The sequence below is a fragment of the Cynocephalus volans genome, chromosome 3 (assembly GCF_027409185.1).
Source record: "Cynocephalus volans isolate mCynVol1 chromosome 3, mCynVol1.pri, whole genome shotgun sequence".
Lineage (NCBI taxonomy): Eukaryota > Metazoa > Chordata > Mammalia > Dermoptera > Cynocephalidae > Cynocephalus > Cynocephalus volans.
In genome coordinates, this window is record NC_084462.1 from 26,765,342 (window position 1) to 26,791,192 (window position 25,851).

General features: G+C 39.8%; 1 protein-coding gene across 1 annotated transcript; it reads left to right on the forward strand.

Moving 5' to 3' along the window:
- Positions 1 to 249: 249 nt before the first annotated feature.
- On the forward strand, positions 250 to 25,851 carry YWHAG (tyrosine 3-monooxygenase/tryptophan 5-monooxygenase activation protein gamma). The gene is made up of 2 exons (XM_063089491.1): positions 250 to 537; positions 22,483 to 25,851. Exons 1-2 carry the CDS (start codon positions 451 to 453, stop codon positions 23,137 to 23,139), a joined length of 744 nt encoding a protein of 247 aa, XP_062945561.1. The 5' UTR covers positions 250 to 450; the 3' UTR covers positions 23,140 to 25,851.

The following is a 25,851-nucleotide window of genomic DNA, read 5'->3' on the forward strand; positions in this document are numbered from 1 at the left end:
GGGGAAAGGGGTGAGGGAGTATTTGGAGAACCTGGGGCGAAGGAGCGGGGGTGAAGTGACGGAAAGGGGTGTTGTGGGGGCACCAGGTAACGAGGGGACACCCAGAAGACGGCAGCGAACCGACGTGGGGAAGATAAGCGCGAGCCGCGGAAGAGCCCGGGCGGGGTCTGGGCGGGGGCTCGGCCCGGAGGCGGGACCGGGTTGCGTCACGCGGCGTGGGCGGGGCCGCAGGGGGTTGTCCGTCCGCGGCACGCACAGCAGCCGCATCCTCCTCGCGCCGGGTCTCGCGGTCGCAGCTCCAGCCTCCTCCTCTGTGCCGTCGCCGCCGCCCCAGCCGCTCGCTTCGTGGGTCGGTCCCTCCGGCACACGGGCTCCAGCCGCGCCGCAGCCGCCCTCCAAGCCCTTCAGGCCGCCCTGGTCTCCTCCTCCGGCCCGAACCAGCCTGCGAAGATGGTGGACCGCGAGCAACTGGTGCAGAAAGCCCGGCTGGCCGAGCAGGCTGAGCGCTACGACGACATGGCCGCGGCCATGAAGAACGTGAGTGTCTCCTCCCCTCCCCCCGCTTCTCCAGAGACGCGGTCATCTGCGTGGAAGGCCCAGGGGCTGGTCGCCTGTCGCGACTTCAGAGTGGCCTTTCCATCTCACTCAGTGAGGAGGGTGGGGAGGGTCCCAATAGCGATAGGGACCCGGGTTGTGACGCGCGTCTCCCCAGCGTCCCTGAGGCCTGGCGGCACTGCTTACGAGGCCCTCCCCGGCCTCGGGGTGGGGCGGGGTCTTGCAGAGCTGGTTTTGGGAGCGGGGTCTCTGGGTCTGCAGGGGACCTGAATGGGGGCCGTGCGCATCCTTTGTGCCCCACTCCCCCTCCTCCCAGCCTAGGCGTGGGGGCGGGGGACCGCATGGATGCGGTTCCTCTTTCTCTCCCTGGTGTCTGGGCGGCGCCTTTCCCATTCACTCAGCAGGTCTCCCAGTCCCCCCCCCCCCCCAATCTTCCTTGCTGCCTCTCCTGACAGATCTTTTAGAACCTACCCGGGAAAAATGTAGGTTCTAAAACCTGGGCTCAGTGGTGCAAAATCGAAACCTCTTTGCTCACGTTTTTTTAACAAAAGGCTTCTCTTTCTCTATTCCCGTAAGCAAGTCCTTTGGCTTTTAGGAAGGAGGAACGTTTGTCTCGCTAGCCTTTTCGTTAATTGATCTCAACATGTCATTTCCATTTTCCTTATTGTTTTTGTATTGAAAAGGGTAGGTATTTCCTTTAAAATAAATGCTGCGAATTTAGCTGACTGGTTCAATTTGACGTATGCCGTTTCTTTTTTGAATACAGGCACATGTCTGTTGAAATTCTTATAAGCTTAAAAAATATTCTGTCTGATCTGATATTGCAAACAAAGAGGTGGTGGGAGGCAGTATCAAGTCATTCCAGAAGATTCTGCATTTGTCATATTGCAGAGAGGCTAGATTGGGTGGAGGCTGGGAGGAGTTATTTTAAAGAGGAAAAAGTCTTTTTTTAAGAAAATTTGTTTTGTTAGATACATCTAAGGTTTTTTTTTTTTTTTAAGCTAGTGTATCCTCATGCTGATGAAAAGAGAATACTGATCTTCAGTTGTCGCATTTTGTCTGGGATGCAGATTCCTGCCTGTGTTGCACCATTTTGTCAGTAACACTATATTTATCTAATGGGTTGTCAGCCAGTTTGATATTACAGGAAGGGGGGAAGTAGTGAATATTATTAAATAGAACGCGGAAAAATTAATCTAATTAATGAATTAGGTCGCTCAGTGTCTTAATATTTAACTTCCTGCCTTATGTAACAAAGGTTTTAAAATACATCTCCAGTGTGATGTGGATGCAGAAGTGTACTTTACATGTTAAATCTTTGAAATGAAATATCGTAGGTATTACAGATTAATTTCTGAATGACTTTACTAGTTCTTAGAAGATGACAGTGTTGATGCCTTAATATTTAAACAGGCTACATAGCAAAAAAAGATTTTTGTCTTATTAAGGAACAGAATCGGTTCTGAAATTGGGAATGCTGCTGTATTAATATATTGCTACAGTTACTATCTTATAACGTTTAATGGGAATGATATGTTATGCTTTTAATAGATAATCAACATTGGAAATATCTTTAGTTCGTGTTACTTAGGCTCTTCTAATTTTTTCCTTATTTCTAGTTTCACAGGAAAGCGAGTGACCTCGCACCTATATCCATAGCAACCCAGTGATGTCACACACAATGACACAGAGGCTGCAATGCACCTAAGGGCTGGTAGGGAGTATGCAAATGGCATTTGTCCAAGGTAATGCAGAAATTAGCGGATAAACCAGGTGGAATCGAGTGCTTCGTCTTCCACCAGATAAGAGTTGGTCCAAAAAATAAGAATTTCATTTATTCTTAGACATCCAAATCAGTGACCTCTAGATATGCCATATTCACCTTTTCTAGTGTCTCACAAAAGTTTATAAGATACTTTCATACTTTTAAACATTTGTTTCACTTATTTTAAAAATTGGACAATTATGGAATAAAAGTAGAAATCTTAAATAATATATTTTATGATCATAGTGCAGAGGTGGGATGTATACTTGGGTTTATTGCAAATAATTAATTTGGCAGATTTTAACAAAAACCTTTAAAAAATGATGACTTCCTACTGGGTCATTTTCAGTAACTGTTAGAGAATGAGAACGTATTACAAAACATTTTAGGTCAGGATTTGGGAAGATTGTCCTGTTATATTCGTGCTTCTGCTCCCTGACAGAGTATGGAGGAAAGAACAGTATTTTTTGTAAAACTACGTTTTTTTTTTTCAAACCTATTTACTGTGACTTTGAGCCTTACCTCTTACCCTCACTTTCCTACTCTGTAAAATGGGGCAATACCTACTTGAAAAAGCTGTGAAGATCAAATAAAGAATGTAGTAGGTACTCCAAAATGGTAACTATGTATAAAACTGTTTCCCTGTTAATGAAAGTCATTATGGAGAATTTGCAAAGTGCAAAGAAACAACTTAGTCTTACACAAGTGAACTCTGTGTGTGTGTGTTTTAAACATCAGTAGCTGTACAAGTGAGCTCTCTTTTAGGGCTGAAATCATCCGGATGACAGAGGGATTAAAATTTATTTGCATTTAATGAAATTATCTTAGTAATAGCACTGTTGGGATCTTTGCAGGGTAATAGTTGTATGTGAATGATCAGGATAGAGATAATAAGCAGTATTTTGAAAAGGAGGAAAGAGGAAACATCTTTTAGGATGGATGTGTAGTCTTGCATTTAACGGGAGAGTGAACACGTAGATGTTTTTTACTTGTTAGACAATTCTGTCTCGTCCTTTGGCTTTTAATAGCCTTTTGAGAAGTTAAGTTAATGTTCTAAGTAGGCTACTGGTGCTTACCTCAGGGGAGAAAAGGTTCTGGGCTACTAATTTTGTTGAAGTTACTGTGTTAAGCAATTTAACTCAGTTGGGTAGGGGGGAGAATGGATGTCAAAAGGCTATCATAATTATATATATTAAAAAATCTTTGTAGAATCATTAGATTTTAAAATTCTTACTATCTTAAATATTTCATTTTTCCTCCTAGCTCTTCCGGGAGGCTAGATCAATAGCCATTATCACTAATGGAGTAATGACACCTCTGTAGACTCTTCGGAGGTGGAGTTCTGCCAACCATTATTCCGAGAGTCATGTGGTTTGAATTGTTCTCTTTGGGGTGGAAAGAATACAGATAACAGTTTGCTTTTTGTGTTACCCTTCACAATAACTGCAGTGAATATTAAGTACTTTTTCTAATTATTTTTTTAAATGTCATATCTTTTGAAGTCTATTGAAATAAAAGATGTTGCTAAATGTGCATCCTCAGTACAGTCCTCTGGATTAATTGCAGACCCTGCATAGGATTTCATCTCTAGTACTTGGGGGAACCTTATTTATTATTAAGCCAAACTCTAAGTTATTGAAGAATGGAGAAAATTATTTTGTTTCTATTAAGATAAAAGTCACATAGCATAATATTAACATAACAGTCATGTACCATAAAATTTTAAATGTACAATTGAGTGGCATTTAGTACATTCACAGTATTGTGCAACCATCACTTCTACTTCTATCTAGTTTTTTTAAAAATGAGAAAATGGTATTTTTAAAGTGATGCTGGTCTGAACTAGAGCTGGCTGGATTTCAAAACACGATTACCAATTCAGGAATGTGTCAATAATGAACTGCCCACAGCAGCTCACAGCCAGTGATAATTGGTTTTCCCTTTGTCTTTGTTTTCAAACATCTGAACCTTTTTAGTATAAATTGTAAAAAGGGACTTAACTTTAGCTAGGTTTGTATTGTATTTACATTTAAAATTATAGAACTTAAAAGCCATATGATGTTCACCCAAATAAGTAACAATTTAACTGAAATCCGAGTAAACCATTAACTGGAGATTATGGAAATTTTGCTGGTGCTTTTGTGACTCATTTTCAACCCCAAGGCTGAGTTTATTATAAATGATTTCCCTGCTGTGTGGTAGTAGTTCCTAATGAACACTGCAGTATTGAGAGTGGTGAGCCATTCAAGCATGGTATTCTAAACTGACGGGACTCCAGCATAAGATGTTAAATGTGTTGTTTTGGGGCCGGCCGTGGCTCACTTGGGAGAGTGTGGTGCTGATAACACCAAGGCCACGGGTTCGGATCATATATAGGGATGGTTGGTTCGCTCACTGGCTGAGCTTGGTGCTGACAACACCAAGCCAAGGATTAAGATCCCCTTACTGGTCATCTTTAAAAAAAAAAAAAAAAAAATATATATATATATATATATATATATATATATATATGTTGTTTTGGTTACCAAAGTGCTAAGGCCATCAGGAGCTGAATAAGAGTGAATGAGAGCTATTTTCCCCCTTTCTTCTCACCCCCAATATCACCAACCCTAATCTTTTATCTGGCAGGGCATCTTGTTCCTATTAGATTCCACAGGACGTGGAAGAAAAGAAGCAAGGACCACTTTGTATATTTAATAGTCAAAGGAAAACAACTTTTAAATTTTATTTTTGGTTTTTTATTAATATAAACCACTATCTTTTTTTTTGTTGTTGTCTTTTTCGTGACCGGCACTCAGCCAGTGAGTGCACTGGCCATTCCCATATAGGATCCGAACCCGCGGCGGGAGCGTCGCCGCGCTCCCAGCGCCGCACTTCTCCCGAGTGCGCCACGGGCTCGGCCCTAAACCACTATCTTTTATTTTGCTTTCTTTTCTAAGCTCTGTTATACCAGGTATTCCCATCTGTTATTATGTAGGGGCTATGTTTTGATTAACTACCCAGCCATATCATCTTTCTTTAAATTGGTACTTGTAAATCATTGAAATTTTGACATTTTACTAATTTATAAATTTGAGTGGTAGAAAACTAGTTACATGAAATCAATAAAAATTCCCAAAAGAAAGCTTTAATTTTAAGAGAAATGGTTAAATAAATGATTTTGCATGATTTTGCAAAAATTCTTAATTTTTTTTTTTTGACAGCTGGCTGGTACAGGGAGTAAAAATTGTAAACTTTTTTTTTAAGATATAATTTTATTCTTTATTTGCACCCATCTTGTTATCTAACAGATTAATAATGATGATGATAATAGTAATAATTTATTGAGTCTTACTAATGGCAAGACAGTGTTAAATGCTTTTAAATATCTTATTTCTTTTCATCCTCAAAGCAAACCTGCCTGGTGGGTACTATTTTTATTTATTTGTTTGTTTATTTATTTAAATTGTAAATCTTAAGACTGTTTGCTTGAGTCTTCTTTTTTTTTCTTTTTAAAGAATTGGCAAAGTCTAAGCCACATTGCCGTCAGCACTTCACTTGTAAGAAGGGCGTGTCTCACAGAAATAGATTTTTCTTTACCTGAGTTGAATACTGCTCATGTGCTCTATAACATTAAGTTTGGTTGTGAGCAGGTGAATAGAAAAGGGAGTGTTCTTACACTATAAAAATATACATTTTTAACATGACATTAAAAAAATAAAAGTCCAAATAAACTCATTGGTCTAATCCTCTTAATCTTTGGAGACATGCCTTATCTTTGGAGAAATGGAATGCCAAACTTGCTGAGTAGGACTCAGGTGCTCAGCTTTTTCTCTCTTAATAATTCTGTTACTAGAACAAGGGTGTCCAAGCTGAGAATATGACAGTGACAGCAATGGCCAGCTGAACATGTAGTGACAATAGCTGAAGAGCAGTCACTTGTCCACCCTTCCCTACAAGCTGAGTGTGAATAGCAGCTGCAGTGGTACAGAGAAGCGAGAAATGGCTAAGAGGTTACAAGAGGAAGGCTTTAAAAATTCAAGTTTCTTTTGAAGCAGTAGAGATCATTTAAATTTCTTTGGCTTTCTAAAAGGCATTATTAATATGATACTTAAGCTATCATATTTAAATAGCCTAGACCTAGGAAACAAAGTTACCTATGGTGCTGGTTCTTTAAGGATGTAGAAATGGGCTCATAGTTTGTTTTGTTTTGTTTTGTTTTTTTGCCTGAACTTTTCCCGTATAGTACTCCTTTGTAGCAGTCTAACAGGAAATAGTGAAGGAGTATGTCTTTGCAGTGGAGGTTTAAACTAGATTGAAAAAATGACCCTATCCAGAATGGCAAGGAGAGTGAATAGGATAGGAGGATGAGAACAGCAGAAAAGGGCATTCTAAGGCAGGCGAAGCTTGTGGGGACAAGTTGAGTAGAGAAGGAATATTCTAGAATATCTTGGATTTTGGGGTGCTGTGCTTTTCTAAGCGAGTCTATAGTTTTTGGAAGGCTATTATCAGTAGAACTAACTACTGAAGACAAATGTCTGTGGCCTTTGGCACTCTAGAAAATTTTGGGGGGAAAGGATGAGAATCTCATAGTGATGCCCATGCAAGGATATTTTCATCATGCATCTTTCTATAGTGTTGAGCGTTTTGTACGATGCCTTTTTCACTTGACATTATTTCAGTGATGTATTTTCTTCTGTCATTAGTATTTTCAGTAGCTGAATAATCCTGTAGATGTGTTATAATTTAATTACTTTTTATTTAACATTTAGGCTGTTTCCTAATTTACATTATAAATACTGCTGTGGATATCTTTGTGGCTAACGCTTCAAACACAATATATATTCTAAGACACAGACCCAAAAGCAGAATTGCTAGAACAATAGCAGAGAATAATTTTTAAGGCTCTTGAAACCATCAGTAGTACTGGGTATTATTACCTCTTAACAGTTTTGAAAAATTTAATTGTTTGAATAGGTTACTTCAGAAAGTTCATAGAATGATTCATATTGTTTTTCAGGTTCTGTTTTCTAATTTCTTTTTTTTTTTGTCTTTTTCGTGACCGGCACTCAGCCAGTGAGTGCACCGGCCATTCCTATATAGGATCCGAACCCGCGGTGGGAGCGTCACTGCGCTCCCAGTGCCGCACTCCCAGCGCCGCACTCTCCCCAGTGCGCCATGGGTTCGGCCCTCAGGTTCTGTTTTCTAATGAACTTTTGTACCCTTGTATATACATGGTTCAAAATTTGAAAGGCACATTGCCCTTCTGCTCTTAGAAAAATTATGTTGAAGCAGAAGGAGAAGGTTTGAGGCTAGCTTATTTGAGGTAAGGCTGCATTTCCCTTTTCTTCTTTCTTGTGGTTGGAATGATTACCTTTTTTCCCTTAGCTTATCAGCACGGGAGTTTTGACCTATTCTGCTTCTGACCTGAGCTGGTTTACCCCTACTTAGGCAACCTGGTGGTCCCCTGCTCCCAAGAGGTCACCATTTTGATGCTGAACTTAGTGTGGACACCTGATTGGCATAGTGCCCTACAGCCCAGAACTCTTGGGCTCAAGCAGTCCCCCTGCCTCAGCCTCCAAGTAGCTGAAACTATAGGCATGTGCCAAGCCTGGCTTTCTTTAACTAATGGAAACTATCAAACATACAAAATAAAGATGAATATACCCAGCTTCACCATTTTTTTAGCATGTTGGCCGATTTTATTATGTCTATGTACTTTGCTGCTCTTCTGGCTCCCTTTGGGATTATTTACCATTTTGGAAGATGGCATTTTATCTCTCTAAAATTACCCCTTATTTGCCACAAATGCTTACATTACCAGCAAAATCTCTTTACATTCAAATTTGACAACCTCAGAGTGTATTTTCTTACTGAAAGCGTTTAATCCAGATGACAGATAATTTAATTCTTCCCATGATTTTAAGAAGATTGCTTCCCTTCAGTTGACATCTGAGTGCTGCCTGCCATCAGCCTTTACTCTCAGGAGGGGGACGAAAGCCTGGGTGGGTTGTGAGGGGGCAGAGGAGATGATGGGGGCATCTGTGGGTTAGAGGAAGAGTTCTGTCATTGCAGGATGGTTCTGGCCCCCTTTCTTGCCTTTTTTTTTGTCAGTTCTGTTAGTTCTGGCTATTACCAGTAATTTGATAGAAGAGCTAACACCCAGTTGGGGGCTGTGTGAATAAACCAGTTTTGCTATTGTTTGGCTTTGTTGCCTGCTAAACTTTTTCTTTTCTTTTCTTTCTTTCTTTTTTTTTTTTTTCTTTATAAGAGGATCTTGACCTTGGCATTATTAGCACCATTCCCTAACCAAGTGAGCTAACTTGCCAGCCTCAGGCATTTAAACAAATCTTTTTTGCCCTCAGAATGGGAGTATTTTCTACTGCTCTGTGTGTGTGTGTGTGTGTGTGTGTCTGTGTGTGCGCGCGCGCGCGCACCCATGCGTCTGTTGTATATACATATAAATAAAATACATACTGTCTGGGCCCAGATGCCTGGGTTAGAATCCATGTTCAGAAGTGTGGAGCTGACCAGTTTAATGTTATCAGTAATTTAAGTGGGATGCTGCTGATAAATTTATTTTTCATCATTTGACAGTCCTGCAGAAAGACTTGCTTTTTGGAACTAGATCCGTTTATTGAGGAAGGAAAAACAATATGGTAAACTTCAAACAGAGCTATAGTAATATTGAATTTTGAAAACTTGTGTAAAATATATGTCTATTACTTATTTAGAACTATGGCACATCAGTTCTCAAAAACACTTGCTGAATGAATTAAAACTAGTTCTTATTTTGGATTTACGAGTACTCTGTTGTGTTTTGGTATTGGTTTTCTCTGGTCATTTGGCTTGCTATATATATATATATGTATGTGTGTATACATATTAATAAGTAATGGCTAAAGACTAACATTTTAGTAAGTGTTTATATATGTTATAAAAAACTTAGTACCATTATTTAGTGAGCTGTTGCAGCATAGCATTTACTCTGAAATGTTGACGAGTTAAAGCATCTGGACCACAATAAAAAACTTAGGGTTTGATACAAAATTTTTTATACCTGTTTTGTAGATTTCTGCACTTACTAAAGTCTTTTTGGGAAGATAGAAGATCTTAAACTGTTAGATAAAATATTGCAGTATAATTTGACATTTACCTTGGGAAGTGTTTTCATATATGTATCCCATTTAATTTCTAAATCTAAGGTTCTTATTTTAAAAGGCTTTTTAAGTTTTCAAAAAGGAATCATGAGTAAAATAGATATTGCTGTTCATTTAGTTGTCTCAATCTGTTTTTATTAATTTTGGTACATGTTTCATTTGCAGAAGCATGGAATATCCTTCAGACTACTGCATATTTAATAATTTTTGCATTTAGTTGACCTTGAGATGGCGGTATACAGTCTAAATTTAAATACAGCAGAGCAAATTTCCTTTAGGACAGTACAGAGATACTATTCAATGCAAGTGTAATCTGGTTTCTTTGGAAAACATCATTTGGTCCCTTTATTGTAGTGTGTTTTAAGTATCATGTAACAAAAGAGAACTTGAGATTTTTAACATGAGGAGGTGAGTGCTGCAGTTTTGCCATTGGAGTCTTATAGATATTGCCAGGAGGTCAAAGGATGCCAGTCAGAACTGAAGTGTATACCTCACTCAAAAAAATAGACCAGGGAGGAAGTCATAACCTTGGAACATGTTTTGAAAGGATTCAGGTGAAGATCAAAAGAAGAAAAGAGATGCTAATTTTTAATATTTTATGTAAAATATTTTCGTAGACATATGAATATTTTGTAGACATTTTAGGCAGGTGAAAGAGATGAATGATAGTGATCCAAAATCACTCAGGGAAGATACAGTTGTGGTGGAGGCATTATTGAACATTCGTGGGAATATTCATTCCACCAAAAAAGGTAAGCATCATCATGATGTGCAATCAGGGAGGGACACTGGACATCAGGGAGGGTTTCCTAGAGGAAGTGGTGCCTGACCAGGGTCTTTTAGGGGGGCTTGAAAGGGGGAAAGGTTGGAGGAAGGAATAAGCAAGTAGAGGGAATAGCATGTGTAGTTTCAGGATGTAGAAGGAGCAAAATCTGGTGTGCAATTTGTTTATTCACAATTGGCTGCATTCAGGGAGTGCTGCAGTGGCATGCATTTGAGGGAAGAGCAGGACATTAGTCTAAAGAGGTTAATAGGGCCGGCCCGTGGCTCACTCGGGAGAGTGCGGTGCTGATAACACCAAGGCCCCGGGTTCGGATCCCATATACGGATGGCCGGTTCGCTCACTGGCTGAGCGTGGTGCTGCCAACACCAAGTCAAGGGTTAAGATCCCCTTACTGGTCATCTTTTAAAAAATAAATAAATAAATAAAGAGGTTAATAGGAACCAGTTCACAAAGGGTGTTGTGGAGTTTGGGTTTTAGGAAGAGGACCATAATCTAAGTTTTTGGTCTGGTGAGATCATGGGCAGCAATGTGGAAATGGAACAGGAGGACAGTGAGGCAGAGGAAGGGAGACTGATTAGTAGAGGATTGTAGGGATCTAGTCTTAGCCAGGCTGGTGTAAGAACTGGAGAATATAATATCCCATGCCTTATAGAACTTACCTTGTAGTAAGAGTTTTCTGTGCCCACTCTTCCCCAGGGTTTCACATTCTGACTTCAACTTTACACTTTCCTTAGGTGACCTTATTATGCATGGTTTCAACTCTCATGGATAGAAGACTCTAAATCTTGGGTATAAGAGTGAAAGGGCCAGGTGGTTGGATTGATCGAGCATTTGGGTGTTTTGGAAACGGTGTAGCAGAAGGATAAGACACAGGAAAGTTGATATCAGTGCAAAAATAATTTTGTTTTTGGTGGTTGACTGGTACAGGGATCAAATCCCAGACCTCGATGTTATCAGCACCATGCTCTAACCAGCTGACTGCAAAAATGATTGAATTGATGGATCTCGATGAATCTTGGAAGTAAGGAATAAAGCCTAAAGGGAAAGGGGCTGAGAGAAAAGGGATAGGGTTCAAGAATAAGTCTAGTCTATGGTCATACCACCCCGAATTGCCTGATTGGAAGAGTAAGTCTATTAGGTATGAGTGAAGACTGGAATCATTGGACGTTATAAGAGTTTGATTTTAAAGGTGAATGATTCTGAATAAGATCAACATTATGAATTGGGGTAAGTTGTCAGAATTGATGAGATCACTCAACTGTTTTAATTAATTTTTGAGAGTAGCCTTGGGATAGTGGGAGTGGAACTGGAGGTTTGGACACAGGTAAGCAATCCCATAGAAAGTGAACATGACATTGATTCCAGGAGAAAAAGACTTGAAAGAGGAGATTATTATGAAGAAGTCAATAGGAGTATGTTTAATAACCTTTATAACTAATTTTGATTTAACTAGTTTTTTGGAATAGGGTTATTTGACTACTAGCTAAGGGAGTACTAGAATATTGTATATTTGGATTTTTTTTTTTTTTTTTTTAAAAGATGACCGGTAAGGGGATCTTAACCCTTGTCTTGGTGTTGTCAGCACCGCGCTCAGCCAGTGAGCGAACCGGCCATCCCTATATGGGATCCGAACCCATGGCCTTGGTGTTACCAGCACCGCACTCTCCCGAGTGAGCCACGGGCCGGCCCCTATATTTGGATTTTTTTCAAAGCATTTGATGAGGTGTCCTCCTGATATGTGGGGTTAGGTGAGCTGCAGAGATTTGCCATATGTCCTAATTGTTAAAAGTGAGGTCAGTACTGGCTGGTTAGCTCAGTTGGTTAGAGCGTGATGCTGATGACACCAGGGTCCAGAGTTTGATCCCTGTACTGGCCAGCCAAAAAAATAAAAACAAGGTCAAACTGGAGCAGTGGGTGAATGTATCCTTATTTTTGCCTAAAGTCCTGTACCTTGGCTCCAAAATTCAACTGTTTATTACATTTGGTGCCGATGGCATTTAGCAGTAGCACTTGTTGGGGGGAAATAGATACAGGGCTTTGACTGAGGTCTTGATAGGAATTGACTGTGATTTGATTTTCACAAGTTAATCTGGTTTGTAGCTGCGAAATACAGTGTTGAGTTTATTTAGTTTTGCTTGTATCATACTACCCGAAACAAATATTTGTCACTTCTCACAATTCTGTGGGTTGGCTGACACTTCTCACAATTCTGTGGTTAGCTGGTCTAAGCCAGCTCCATTGGGGCTGGATGACCTGCAGTGGCCTCACCCACATACGACAGTCTCTCACCTCTAGGTTAACCCAGGCTTCTTCATGTGGTGGTGGAAGTTCCCAGCAGTGAGCCCCAGTGCACAAGCACTTTTTAAGCCTTTGCTTGCCTCCTACTTGCCAGTGCTCAGTTAGCCAAAGCAAATTACATGACCAAGCTCAGATTTAGGGGTGGAGAAATTATTCCATCTCTTGTTGGGAGGAGTTGCAAAATCATATTGAAAAGGAAGGGGGTGTATACAAGGTTGGGAGAAATTATTAGGGCCATTTTTGCAAACAGTCTGGGCTGGATACATCATGTGTATATTTCATGTCACTCAGCAAACATTCAGAAGTTAAGGTCCCGTGGTGAGTCATTGGTGATTCACATGAGCAAGCCCTGATGATAGGGATGGTGTGTGAGTATCATACTAATGTGAAAAAGCAGATGTGTAAAAGGAGTAAGAGTTTGAATATTATGACCTCATAATATTCAATATCGATTACTTGATAACTTGGAGCAGGGTTTTTCTACCTCCGTGATATTGACTTTTGGACCAGAATATTCTTTGTTGTGGGGATGCTGCCTTGTGCATTGCAGGATCTTCAGTAGTATCCATGGCCTCTCCCCAATAGATTATACAAGGGTACTTTGAAAAGTTTATGGAAAAATTAGTTGTGTTAGCTTTTTTTTTTTTTTTTTTTTTTTTTAAATAAAGATGACTGGTAAGGGGTTCCTAACCCTTGACTTGGTGTTGCCAGCACCACACTCTCCCAAGTGAGCTATGGGCCAGCCCTGTGTTAGCTTTTAATTCTGTTTTTCCATGAACTTTTTGAAGTATCCTTGTATCTTGATAAAGCTGTCATTTTAAAAACTGCTGCAGTATACCATAGTTTATACAGCAACTTTCATACATCCCAGCTTGTTTAATTTTCTGGTGGGAAAGTTCCCCTTTTGCTTCCCTGCCCCAAAACACCCCAATCTGTGGTAAAGCCTAGTAAGTTCAGAAAAATAGCCCAGCTGATGTTTGAAGTCTTGTATTCTAAATAGTATCTGGCTAAGGTCTCAGACTGCTTCTGCCTATGGTGGAAAGTGGGAAGGGGAGTTGGTGTGTGCATAGAGATCCAATGGTGAGAAAGGAAGCAAGAGAGAGAGAGGGGAGATGCCAGGCTATTTCCATGAGAGTTCATTCACTTCCTCCCTGGGGAGGGCATTAATGTATTCATGAAGGATCCCTCCCAAACATCTCCCTCACTTCTCAACACTGCCTCATTGGGGATCAGATTTCTTTCTCTCTGTCTTTTTAAAATTTTTTGTTTTGGGGGCGGCTAGCTGGTACAGGGATCCCAACCCTTGAGCTTGGTGTTGTAACACTGCACTGTAACCAACTGAGCTAACCAGCTGGCCCCAGTTTTTGAAAATTTAAGTGTACATGTTTGTGGGGTACAGTGTGGTTTCAATACATGCATAGATTGTACAAAGATTCACTTAGGGTAGATAGCATGTCCATCCCCTGAATGTGGGCATCAGATTTCAACATGAATTTTGGTGGGGCAAATTATATACCTCTTTCATTTAGCAAAATGTTTTCAAGATCATCCGTGTAGCATGTATCAGTATGTCATTCCTTGTTATTCTTGAATACTATTCCATTGTATGAATACTACTACATTTTGTTCATTCATCAGTTGATGGACATTTGGATTGTTTCCACTTGTTGACTGTTATGACTAATGCTGTTACGAATATGAACATTCATGTACAAGCTTTTGTATGGACGCATGTTTTTATTTTTCTTGAATATGCCTAGGAGTAGAATTGCTGAGTTATATGGTAACTGAGCATTTTGAGAAACAGCACTAAAGTTCTTATCCTGGAGAAATAAATATGTATGGGTCTCATGCAGTACTGAATATGAATCTTCAAAGGGTAGGGCTGCTTAGGAGAGTATTTTATAAAAAGCTTAAGAACTTTTTACAAAATACTTTTATACTTTTTTTTGGTTAAGAACTAGTTGTATAGTGGGAAGCTTGTGGAATTTGAAGCCAGTGGATTTGGGTTTTATTATTTGGCTCAGAGCCTTAATTTTCTTTGTTTTTTTGAGGGGGTCAGCTGGCCAGCATGGGGATATGAATCCCTGACCTTGGTGTTTGTTATAGCACCACGTTCTAACCAACTGAGCTAACCGGCCAGTACCAGTTTTTTGTCTTTAAAATAGGAATAACAATGACAAACCGTTATCCGGAGGGTCAGAAAGAAATCATTATTATGTTGAAGAACCCATTTCTTATTATAAAAGTTTATTAGAAAAATACAGAGCGCCGAGCCTGTGGTGCACTTGCGAGAGTGCGGCGCTGAGAGCTTGGCGACGCTCCCGCCGCGGGTTCGGATCCTATATAGGAATGGCCAGTGCACTCACTGGCTGAGTACCGGTCACGAAAAAGACAAAAAAAAAAAAAGAAAAAGAAAAAAAAAATACAGAATACAGAATAGATGGATACTTTCTTAACGTGATAGAGAAAAATATAACTTAAACCGAGAGTCAATATTTAAGAATGAAATTCTGGAAATATTCCCATTAAATTCAAAACAAAGCAAAAATCCTGAGTTTAAATGTTATTGACATTGTCCTTGTCCATGTGGCGAGATGTGATAGAGGTATAAGAGGTATAACTGTGGGAAAGGACAGTGATATTCGGAAACTAGGAGATTATGTATGTAGAGAATGAACTGGAAAAATGTCAGAATTAATCATTAGTTCAATGAAACAGGGCTGAAACATATTCTATATTCCATCCCTAATCTGTGTAAAGATATAATGAAGGATTATCATATAACTGAACTTTTTTTTTTTTAAAGGCTGGTACTCTTGGCGGAGCTGGGGTAGTGAGCTCAAAGCAACAGGGATGGGTTTGTGAGTTAGTTGTATGTGTTGATAAACTGGGTGATATAAAACTATTGACTTCCGGGCTTTTTTTGAAAACTTAGTTTTCAAAATTGGCTCTAAACTTTAATTGTAGATATGAAGAACAGGGTAAATTGTGGATAAGGTTTGTTTGAATAGGTACTACTGGATGGCCAATTAGCTCAGTTGGTTAGAGAGCAGTCTTCTTATAACACCAGGGTTGTGTGTTTGGATCTCCGTACTGGCCAGCCACCCAAAATAAAAAAAGAAAAGAAATGCTACTACTGGTAACCAATATAAAATTCAACCTAACATTCCCTGACAGTCTCCCAGCCAGTCTTTCATACACTCTTGGAAATTCACTGTGAATGTACAAATACTTTTTTTAATGGTTCTCTAGAATTCTATTGCATGGATGTGTCATACCGTAGCTAGTTCCCCCATTAAAGATCATTTAGGTTGTTTCAGATTGTAGCTGTTACAGTTAATACAGTGAGTCAGTTCCTAGAAAAGGAATTGCAGAGTCCGAAGGGTTGTGAGCATTTGTAATCTGTAGTCCTTTCCAGATTGCCCTCCATAGGGGTCGTGTCAATTCACACTTTCCAACAATGGGTAAGAGTGCTTGTTTACCCACAATATTGCCTTCACAGTGAATTGTCGAACTTTAAATTTTGGCAGTCTCATAGGAGAAAAATTAGCATTTGTCATGAATGAGGTTGGGTATTTTTTCCTTTTCTCTCAACTGTCCGTTTGTTTTGCCCATTCTGTTGCTGGTTGATATTATAAATTCTTTGTAGGGATCTTTGTGTATTAAAGAAATTAGCCCTTTCTCTGTGATGTGTTGTGGTATTTACATTCTCAGAAATAATTAACATAGGAGAAGGAGCACAGGATTTGAAGCCAGAAAGCTTGGGCCGAGCCCGTGGCGCACTTGGTAGAGTGCTGCGCTGGGAGCGCGGCGACGCTCCTGCCGCGGGTTCGGATCCTATATAGGAATGACCGGTGCACTCACTGGCTGAGTGCCGGTCACGAAAAAATGACAAAAAAAAGAAGCCAGAAAGCTTGAGTTTGTTTCCCTGTTTTGGTGTGACTTTGGGGAAGAGTAATTTCATTTCTCTGAGTCACACCTGTGAGGTGAGAGAATGCCCACCTTGTGGAGTAGTTGTGAAAAGAACGCAGGACTTGGTGGCTGTCAGAAAAACCCAGGTTCTTGCCCAGTTCTCTCATCTCTTGAGACTTGAGCTTGGCCCTGAATATGCCATAGATATTTCATGACTTAATCCAGGGTAATTGCTGCTGGAAAAACCCAGCTAAAGTTGTTACTTCCTCATTAAAATCTCCTCCTAAGCTTTCCAGGCAGTTTTGCTACTTCTGTGGCTGATACTCTAATGTGAATAACTTGTGTTTCCTCCTCACAGACTGAGCAACCTTGAGCATATCTCACTAATTTTTGTGTCTTCAGCACAGTGTGGTACAATGTGACATATACCGTCGATGGTCCATGAATTATTAAGTAGTGGCCTTTAAGTGTATTTTCCCTTGCCATCAGACCTTATAGGATGTGTTATATCAGGTTTTCTAGGATGACTGTTGGGGGTCCCCAAGACTACCCCAGGTTCAGTGATTTGCTAGGACTCAGTATATAGTGGTCCTCATGGCTACGATTTATTATAGTGAAAGTATGCAAAGTTAAACCAGCAAAGGGAAAAGATGTATGGGATGAAGGTCAAGGAAACCACAAGCTTTCAAGAGTCCTCTCCTAGGGAAGACACACAGGGTGCACTTAACTCCAAGTTGTGACAACATGTGAGAAATGTTGTCTACCAGGGAAGCTCATTGGAGACTCAGCGCCAAAGGTTTTTATTGGGGGCTGGTCACATAGTCACCCTCTGCTTAGCACATGCCAGAATTCCAGAGTCCCAGAAGGAAAACAGGTGTTTAGCATAAACCACATTGTTTTGCACAATTTAGGGACCGGCAGCCATTCTTACCTGGGAATGGTGGGAATCCTCCTGAAATCCAAGTCCTCAGGTGCTAGCCAAGGGCCAGCCTTCCTAGCAGGGCTTTCTAAAGATAGTAGTTTCAAGCCCTTTAACTCTTTTCTGCATAGAGTATAATTCAAATTCAGGGCATTTTACTCAGATATGCAAGACTTAACTAAAGATTATTTTAAATTTTTTTAGTTTATTACTTAGATATAGGTCTTTAGAATACACGATTAATTATAATCAAGCAGAGACCTCTATCTGAGGGGTCTTAAGAGAGTTCATGGAAAGATTTGTATTATCCTCTAATTCCATTTTCCATGAGCTTTTTGAAGTACCCTCGTATAATCAAGCACACATTCGCAGTGGTTCGTTCCATTGCAAGCACAGTGTGTAGATACTTGGTCTATTACATGGACACCAATGGATGTCTTGCTCCTTATTTTTTCTGTTTTCAGTGTAGGGTGTTCACTGCATTTACCTTTTTCATGGCCTCTTGGTGACAGTGTTCTTAAATCCTAGGAATACAAAAAATGCATGATGGAGCCAAATATTATACCTAGTGTCTGCCAGTTTTTTTTTTTTTTTTTAAATTATGTTTTAGAGCAGTTTTATATTCACTGCAAAATTGAATTCCCTTATGTGCCCTTCCCCAACACAAGCACAGCCTCCCCCGCCGCCAGCATACCCCACCAGAGCAGTGCATTTGTTACATTCAGTGAACCCACATTGACATTTCCTCACCCCCAAAGGCCAGTTTACATTAAGGTTCACTTTTCTTGTGCGTTCTGTGGATTTTAACAAATGTGTAATGACATGTATCTACCGATGTAGTATAATACAGAATAATCTCACTGCACTAAAAATCCTCTGTGCTCTGCCTCCTAGCTTTTTTGTGTGTTTGGTTTTTTTTTTTTGGACAGCTGGCTTGTATGGGGGGATCCAAACCCTTGACCTTGGTGTTAATAATACTGTGCTCTAACCAGCTGAGCTGCTGCCAGTCTTCAGTGTGTCATATGTATGTTCAACTTTTATGCAAGATTCTGCAAGGTAGAAATACATCTTAAAGTAAGATTAATTCAGATTTTATCTTGAATAAATTATCAAACTATTATCTTGATATTTATCTTATTTAAGAAGTTAAGATAATTTAAAGTTGCATTTGTTACAATTTAAGGTTCTTGATAGATAAATTGAGGAAATTTTGAATGACTTGGTACTCCAAGACTTAAGGTCAGAAAGTCATCTAAGTAGCTTTTTAAGAGTTGTTAATCTTAGATAAAGATTTTTCTCCTCATCAGCTCTTAGAGAAGAACAGTTGACACTAATTAATTCGTGGTTCCTTAGCAGCTGGGATTTGGGGAGTTCTGCTTTTTAAACTGTTGATGAGAACATAGCTTTTCTAACCTTTTTACTCATAGCTCTCTATCTTTAAGTTACTGAAAGAAATTTGAACTTGAGCTAGTAGGAGTTGAGAAGAGAGAAACTTCAATTTTGATTTTAAGCAGAATTGTACAACTCTGGAGAATACAAACTTACACTTTCTACATTTTCCAGCAGCCATGATGATGGCAAATTTGGGGGATCATATTTACAAGTGTTGCATTTTTAGAAACAAAGACTATTTTGAAAAATGTAACCGCCCTTCCCAATTTATACGTATCTCATATCTTCCTGCACTGAAGTTGTTCTATCTTGGTTAAACCTTTTTGTGGACACTATTAGAATAATAGTTTTGGTTTTTTAAGTTATCTTTTTACCTTTAAAACTAGTATTGTTGGAGTCTCGTATTTCAATATAAAAATCACAGATTAATTCTCACACAAGACATTTTGATCTAAAGGATTTTTTAAAATTCTGATTTAAGGGCCGGCCCGTGGCTCACTCGGGAGAGTGTGGTGCTGATAACACCAAGGCTACGGGTTCAGATCCCTATGTAGGGATGGCCAGTAGCTCACTTCGGAGAGCGTGGTGCTGACAACACCAGGTCAAGGGTTGAGATCCCCGTACCGGTCATCTTTTGAAAAAAATAAAATAAAAATAAAAATAATAAATAAATAAATAAAATTCTGATTTTAAAGTTTTTAGAGGAACCTTATTTTCTTTTGAGCAGACTTTTTAGAGCTAAAGGTTTTTCCCTCTAACTTAGTTTTTCACTGGTAGAGAATATCTGGGTATGTTCCAAATGTGCTTGAGTTTCTCTATCTAAAGGTGATACTGTCATTTCATGATCTCTGTGTTCCAGGTGTCTGAGCCAACTAGATAAACTTTACACAAGCACAAGTTGCTACTTCTGGGCTCTTTAACAAAACTAGATGTGCAGCAGGAGGAGACCTAATGCTATAGTGCACTGTTGAGGTCATTTGAGCTTTAAATAGTTCCTGGCTCTTGAAATAAGGACAGCATGATTTAGGGGAAAGGCCAGAACTTGATATCACTGGCCTTCAGTGCTCTAGCTTCTCCTTGCATTAGAGACAGTTAATTGGGTTGCACGGTGGAACGGCTAGTCTCGGCCTGCACATTCAGTGAATATAGGGTAGAGTCTCGTGGTATGAGTGCCTAAGGCCTCCAAAGGCCTCAGTTTGTTTCTAAGCCAGTCTAGGGAGTTTTTTTCAGGCTATATGGTACTAAAGCTTATGGAAAGGAAGTGATATAAGGGAGCTTAGGAAGTTTCAGCTTAGAATAGAAAAGAGGATGAAATAGAGAAGAGACACTCAATACAGGAAGATAAGCCAGGAGATTGTTAGGTGAGAAATGTTGGTGTCTCCTGTGGTGAAAACTAAAATGAAGGAAAATTATTCAAGGTACTCTCAAAAGTAATTGCTTACATTTCTTTAGCACTTTACCATATCAGGAACACTTTATTATTCATCTGATACACTGTTACAATAACCTTATGAAAGAAGCAGAAATACTTGTTTTACCGATAAGAAAACCAAGGTCCAGAGAAATGAAATGGCCCCCACCTAGCAAATTGTGGAACAGGGAAAGCCCCAGTCTTCTGATATTACAAGGCTGTGCTCTAACCAGTTGTGCTAACCAGTCAGCCAGTGTTCTGTGTATATACATCAGAACTCAACAGGAATGATGATGGTCTGAGGGTTGCAAAATAAAGAATTGGACATGAGGTGAGAAGCCTTCTTGTTTATTCAGGAGAGAAGTGTTTTCACAAGGGATGGCCAAGGGAGTCATGGAGCAAAAAGCACCTCTTTCCTGCTTTCTTTCTGCCTTGAATTCCGGGGACCAAAACTGTATTCTTTCCCACTCTTCAGTCTGTTTCCCTTAGGCCCCTGTCTGGTAGAGTACCATTGTTCTTTAACATTATAATGGAGAATCAGTGATGTACAGTCAAAGGTTAACTTTAAAATACTAACCAGTTTAGGAAGTATTTAAGTGTATGTATCATATGCTAGGTATTGTGAGAAATTAGTAAGTAAAGCATAATTGATTCATTCAACGAATGGATTGCTCACAGTAAACTAGTATGATTTGGTTTAAGTTCAGATTTAATTATCTCAGAGTAGGTACTATTTAAATTAGTGACTACAACCAGTTTCACTAAGCTTATATCCCCCCATGTATAAAAGTGGAATATATATTCTAAATTCAAATGATTCAGATGCAGAAAAGGAAGCCTCTTGGTATCCCAACCCCCAATATAGTTTAATGTGTCTTTTTGGATTATACCCTGTTACCCCTAAATCTGTAAGTAATACAGTGTTATGGAGATGCTCTAGTTGATCTACACAGGGAACAGTGAGTGAAGACTCAAAGGGGAGGGAGTAGCTAGTTTAACTGGGGGTGGGGAGAGGAGAGTAGGGGAAGAAAATGTGTCATAGAGGATCTGAGTGTTATCTTGATTCTTGATAGCTGCGTAAATATTTGTCAGGGAAGGAACACTGTGGAGAATATTCTAGGTAGGGGCAGAAGAATGAAGGTTTTTGCATTTTTATGACTGGAGCCACAGGTACAGGAGAGGATGAGGCTTGTGAAGTATCTTGTCTTCTGTAAGACTTAAATAGAGCGTGATTTGGGATTCCTGACGTTGTGATTTAGCTGTTGACTTAATATATAAAAGTTTCAACACAATAGAAGCTTCAGTTAAGCAGACAAATAATGGTATGTGACCTCAGAATAGCAATAAAGCTTATCTTTCTTGTAAAATAATCTATTTCACGTGGTTGTCAGACACTTGATGGAGTAGTTTATTGCTCTGATGCCACAGAAATCAGGTAAATTAAATAACTAGTGTTGGCGACTTCATTTCTTTATTATAAGCAGCTGTTTTGTAGTAAAAAATCTAGAACATTGGTTTGATGTTGCTTTAGTTTCCTTGGGGTGATTAGTCTTTGGGACGGTGAAGACAGAAACCTTTAGAAATGCCCGTGCTGAAAGCTTATTCCTGTGGGCCACTTTGGCTCTGAAAAACTTCACTCATCTCTTCACTGTTTTGTATTGCGGATTCAGTGTTCAGTCAGACACTGTCACAGATACATGTTCCCCAAGTCGTTAAACTATCACAGTGGTCAGACCCAATCCCATTTTGACTTGCTTTCTGAGGTTTCTAATACATAGGGTCTTAGCATATGAGCAGAAAAGCCTCCCCTCTTTTCTCAAAAGTCAGTTTGAAAATAACTTAGTATATTCTCACCCAAAAGGGAAGGGACTGAAGTAAAAAGGACAAGGTTAGGAGAAAACCATCAATCATTCTGTTTTCTTAAATTGCTGAGGTATAGAAGCCATCTACATATTTAAAATCCCTAGGATTGGTATGTACGTAATGTTATATGAGAGAACTGTTGACCTTTTGCAATTTAGATCAAAATTTGACTTGTCTTCTAAGACCTAGACTTGACAGTTCTTTTGTGGGACAGCATGTGGTAAACCTTTGTCCTTTCCTAGGGAGGAAGCTGGAGTTCAGGCATCATCGATCCAGCTGCCTTTTTTCCTTCTTTGTTGCTCGTTTCACTTCCGTGCTCCTTCCCTACACCCAGACAACAGAACTTCTCTATTAGCCACTTTAATCAAGTGATAGATCTGTTGTGTTTTAGTGGCATAAAGACTTCTGTACCGTAACGACTCTATTCTTTCCTCCTAACAGGTGACCGAGCTGAATGAGCCACTGTCCAATGAGGAACGCAACCTTCTGTCTGTGGCTTACAAGAATGTTGTTGGGGCACGCCGTTCTTCCTGGAGGGTCATCAGCAGCATCGAGCAGAAGACATCTGCAGATGGCAATGAGAAGAAGATAGAGATGGTTCGTGCTTACCGTGAAAAAATAGAGAAGGAGTTGGAAGCAGTGTGTCAGGATGTGCTGAGCCTGCTGGATAACTACCTGATCAAGAATTGCAGTGAGACCCAGTATGAGAGTAAAGTGTTTTACCTGAAGATGAAAGGGGACTATTACCGTTACCTGGCTGAAGTGGCCACTGGAGAGAAAAGGGCAACTGTCGTGGAGTCCTCTGAGAAGGCCTACAGTGAAGCCCATGAGATCAGCAAGGAGCACATGCAGCCCACTCACCCCATTAGATTAGGCCTGGCTCTTAACTACTCCGTTTTCTACTACGAGATCCAGAACGCGCCCGAGCAAGCATGCCACTTGGCCAAGACCGCTTTCGATGACGCCATTGCCGAGCTCGACACTCTCAACGAGGACTCCTACAAGGACTCCACTCTCATCATGCAGCTCCTCCGCGACAACCTAACGCTCTGGACAAGCGATCAGCAAGACGACGATGGTGGAGAAGGCAACAATTAAGGCCCCAGGTGGACTGGCAGCGCACGCTGATGCTACTACTGCAGTCTTTATTTTTTTCCCATGAGTTGGGGGTCGGGTGGGGGAGGGAAAGGGAGGGATGACCTTCCCAGGGAGAAACCCACGACCTGTCCTGTCTTTGATTGCCTCTTTGACATTTTTGCCAAAATACCACTAGTGGAAAGTCAGGCTAGTTGTGCTGGTATTGGAATAGCAGCCTCACACTGGCATATGGACTGTTCTGTAGATTAATGCAAGTGGAGCTGTCTGTCTTTAATTTAACTTATTGCTAGGTAATAGGGTTTTAAGACAAAAAGAAAACTGAAATGGAATGGCCCTCATTCAGTAAGTTCTGTGGTTCCAGTAAGGACTTTTATGTACATATGCTCTTGTCTTAAGTTTTGGGTACTTTCTATCTCATCTGTTTTAGCTGTGCATTTTTTTCAGGGTGTACTCTACCACATGTGGAATAGTTTAATCCCAGGCTGACAGACTTAGAATATAAGGTATATTCATCCTTATGGTTTAGGCCTGGCCGGTTTTCTGAAGTGTCTGATTAGTTGACAGTATTAACACTAAATTGCAGTTTACAGTATTTCTACATTACAGCCATATGTAACATCAAGCCATTGATTGTGTATTTTTATTTGCTAGTTATTTTGGCTTTACATCCTTATTCAGCCTTATCCAGGTTGGTTTTGCTGTTTGTCTGTCTCCTGGGCTAAAAGACTTGCCTGGGGAGAATCAGAGCTACTTTAGGTTTTGGTTAATAGGTGCTTGGCAGGTGGCTGTGGGATTTTTGTTCTTCTTTCCTCTTAACTTAAATCCACCACAAAAATTATTAGTCATTTTAATAGAAGGGTTAAACACCACAAAAATAGAGAAAATTCAGGTCTGTATGTCATTTATCGTGTTGGTATTTTCAGAGCATATCCTGCTTTTGAAACTGCCATGGCTCCTTCCTCAGGGACCCCACCACCGCTCACTCTTCACTTGAGTCTTCCCCACTGTACCTGTGCTGACGACATGTACCTGGGTCGAGAAGCGGCTGGACTGTGGAAGCTGGTGGCTATTTTGAGAAAGTTTGTGGTGCAGTGTGTGAAAATTCAGGTGCTGGAAGCTTACTGGTGGGAAAATACAAAAGGAAGAGCTGTATTCATAAACATTCTGTCAAATTCCGGGAGCCTCCTTCCCAAAGTAATTGTTGTAGGAAGATAAACTAAAATCATTACCCAGGTAGTATATACTTAACTCTGTATTTTCTTTTTAATGAAAGCATTGAAGTTGAAGATTCACTTCTCTCTTGTGTAATCAAGGCACATTTTGGAATTGAAGGAAACTATACTGCTTTCCATAAATTTGTTTTCTGTTAGCCCTAGGTCCCTCACTCTTATTTTGGATAAGTCTCTGTATACATTACCTGTTGCATGTGTGTTCAGTATATTTTATAAAATCAGTAACAGCGTGAACTCTCGAGATGGGTAATGACACCAAACTAGTTCTGTTTGTTTCTTTGTTTTATTTAGGCAGGAAGAGGTGTGAATAATAATTGAGGAAAAACTAACAGATGCTTTTGTTAATACCAAAATTGAGCCTACAATTACAAAGTGAATATGTTTAACAGGATACAGGTGACAGTGAAGATAGAACAATGAGGATGACCATAGAATAAATATACTCTATAACATTGCTCAGTTTACCCAGCATGACTTTCCTTAGAAGGCCCCCTTCTTATGTGAGAGTGGAAATCCTAATAAATTGAAGCTTACCAGAAGAACTAATAGAAGAAAACTTTGTAGCTTTTTTGCCATTATAGGAGCCTAATGTCATTGCTGTGGATGGGAAAAGATTGGGGGGTGGGTGGGTGGGGCTTTCCCTAATTTCATGTCCAGTGAGCAGTGTTCTGTCCTTCCTTGTAGCATTTGGAAATGATTTACTGGAATTACAAAACCTATTTTTCATTTAAATTTCAGCTTTGGCTCTGGCTGCTTTTTAGAATAATGCAAGGTAAAATCATACCTGAGGGCTAAGAATGAAGAGGAATGAGAGACCTGATATTTAAGCAGCTTGAATGGTTCCTTTTCTTTTCTTTATTTTTAAAGAAATGCACTTGCCTATGATACTGTCTTTCCAGTGAAATGATTACTCCTCCATTACTCTATTGATACAATATTGTGCATGCTAGTGTTGTATTTCTATACAGTAGCTTGAAATTTATTAACTTATACTGTAGGTGTTATGTATTCCTATGACAAAAAAATTAAGTCTTCAAATTTTTTAAAGTTTTTTTAATTTAATTTTTCTTTTTGGGGGTAAAGTTTGCTCTACCAAATAGTGATCGTAACAAATTGATCTGTTTTGGATGTTGCTATAGTGACATGCAGTTATATTTTGGGTTTTTTTGGGGGGGGTGGGCAAAAGAAACACCAGTGTTAGCTTAATCTTAATGTCTGGTGTTTGTCATGGTGAAATTATAACTATTACAGTGTAGGAGAACAATGAGTATGTTCTCTGAATGAGCCTTTGTGCTTTTTGTCATGTTATGCAGTGAACTATTTTTAAGGTCTAATCAGTGATTATTTTTCCAGCTCCGTGTTTCTCTAAGGAATTATTTCACACACGGACCATTCTTAGCAGTTTTCCTCAGTGATGGAATATCATGAATGTGTCATCATGTAGCTGTCGTACATTGAGCAAATAAACTTACAGATCTGA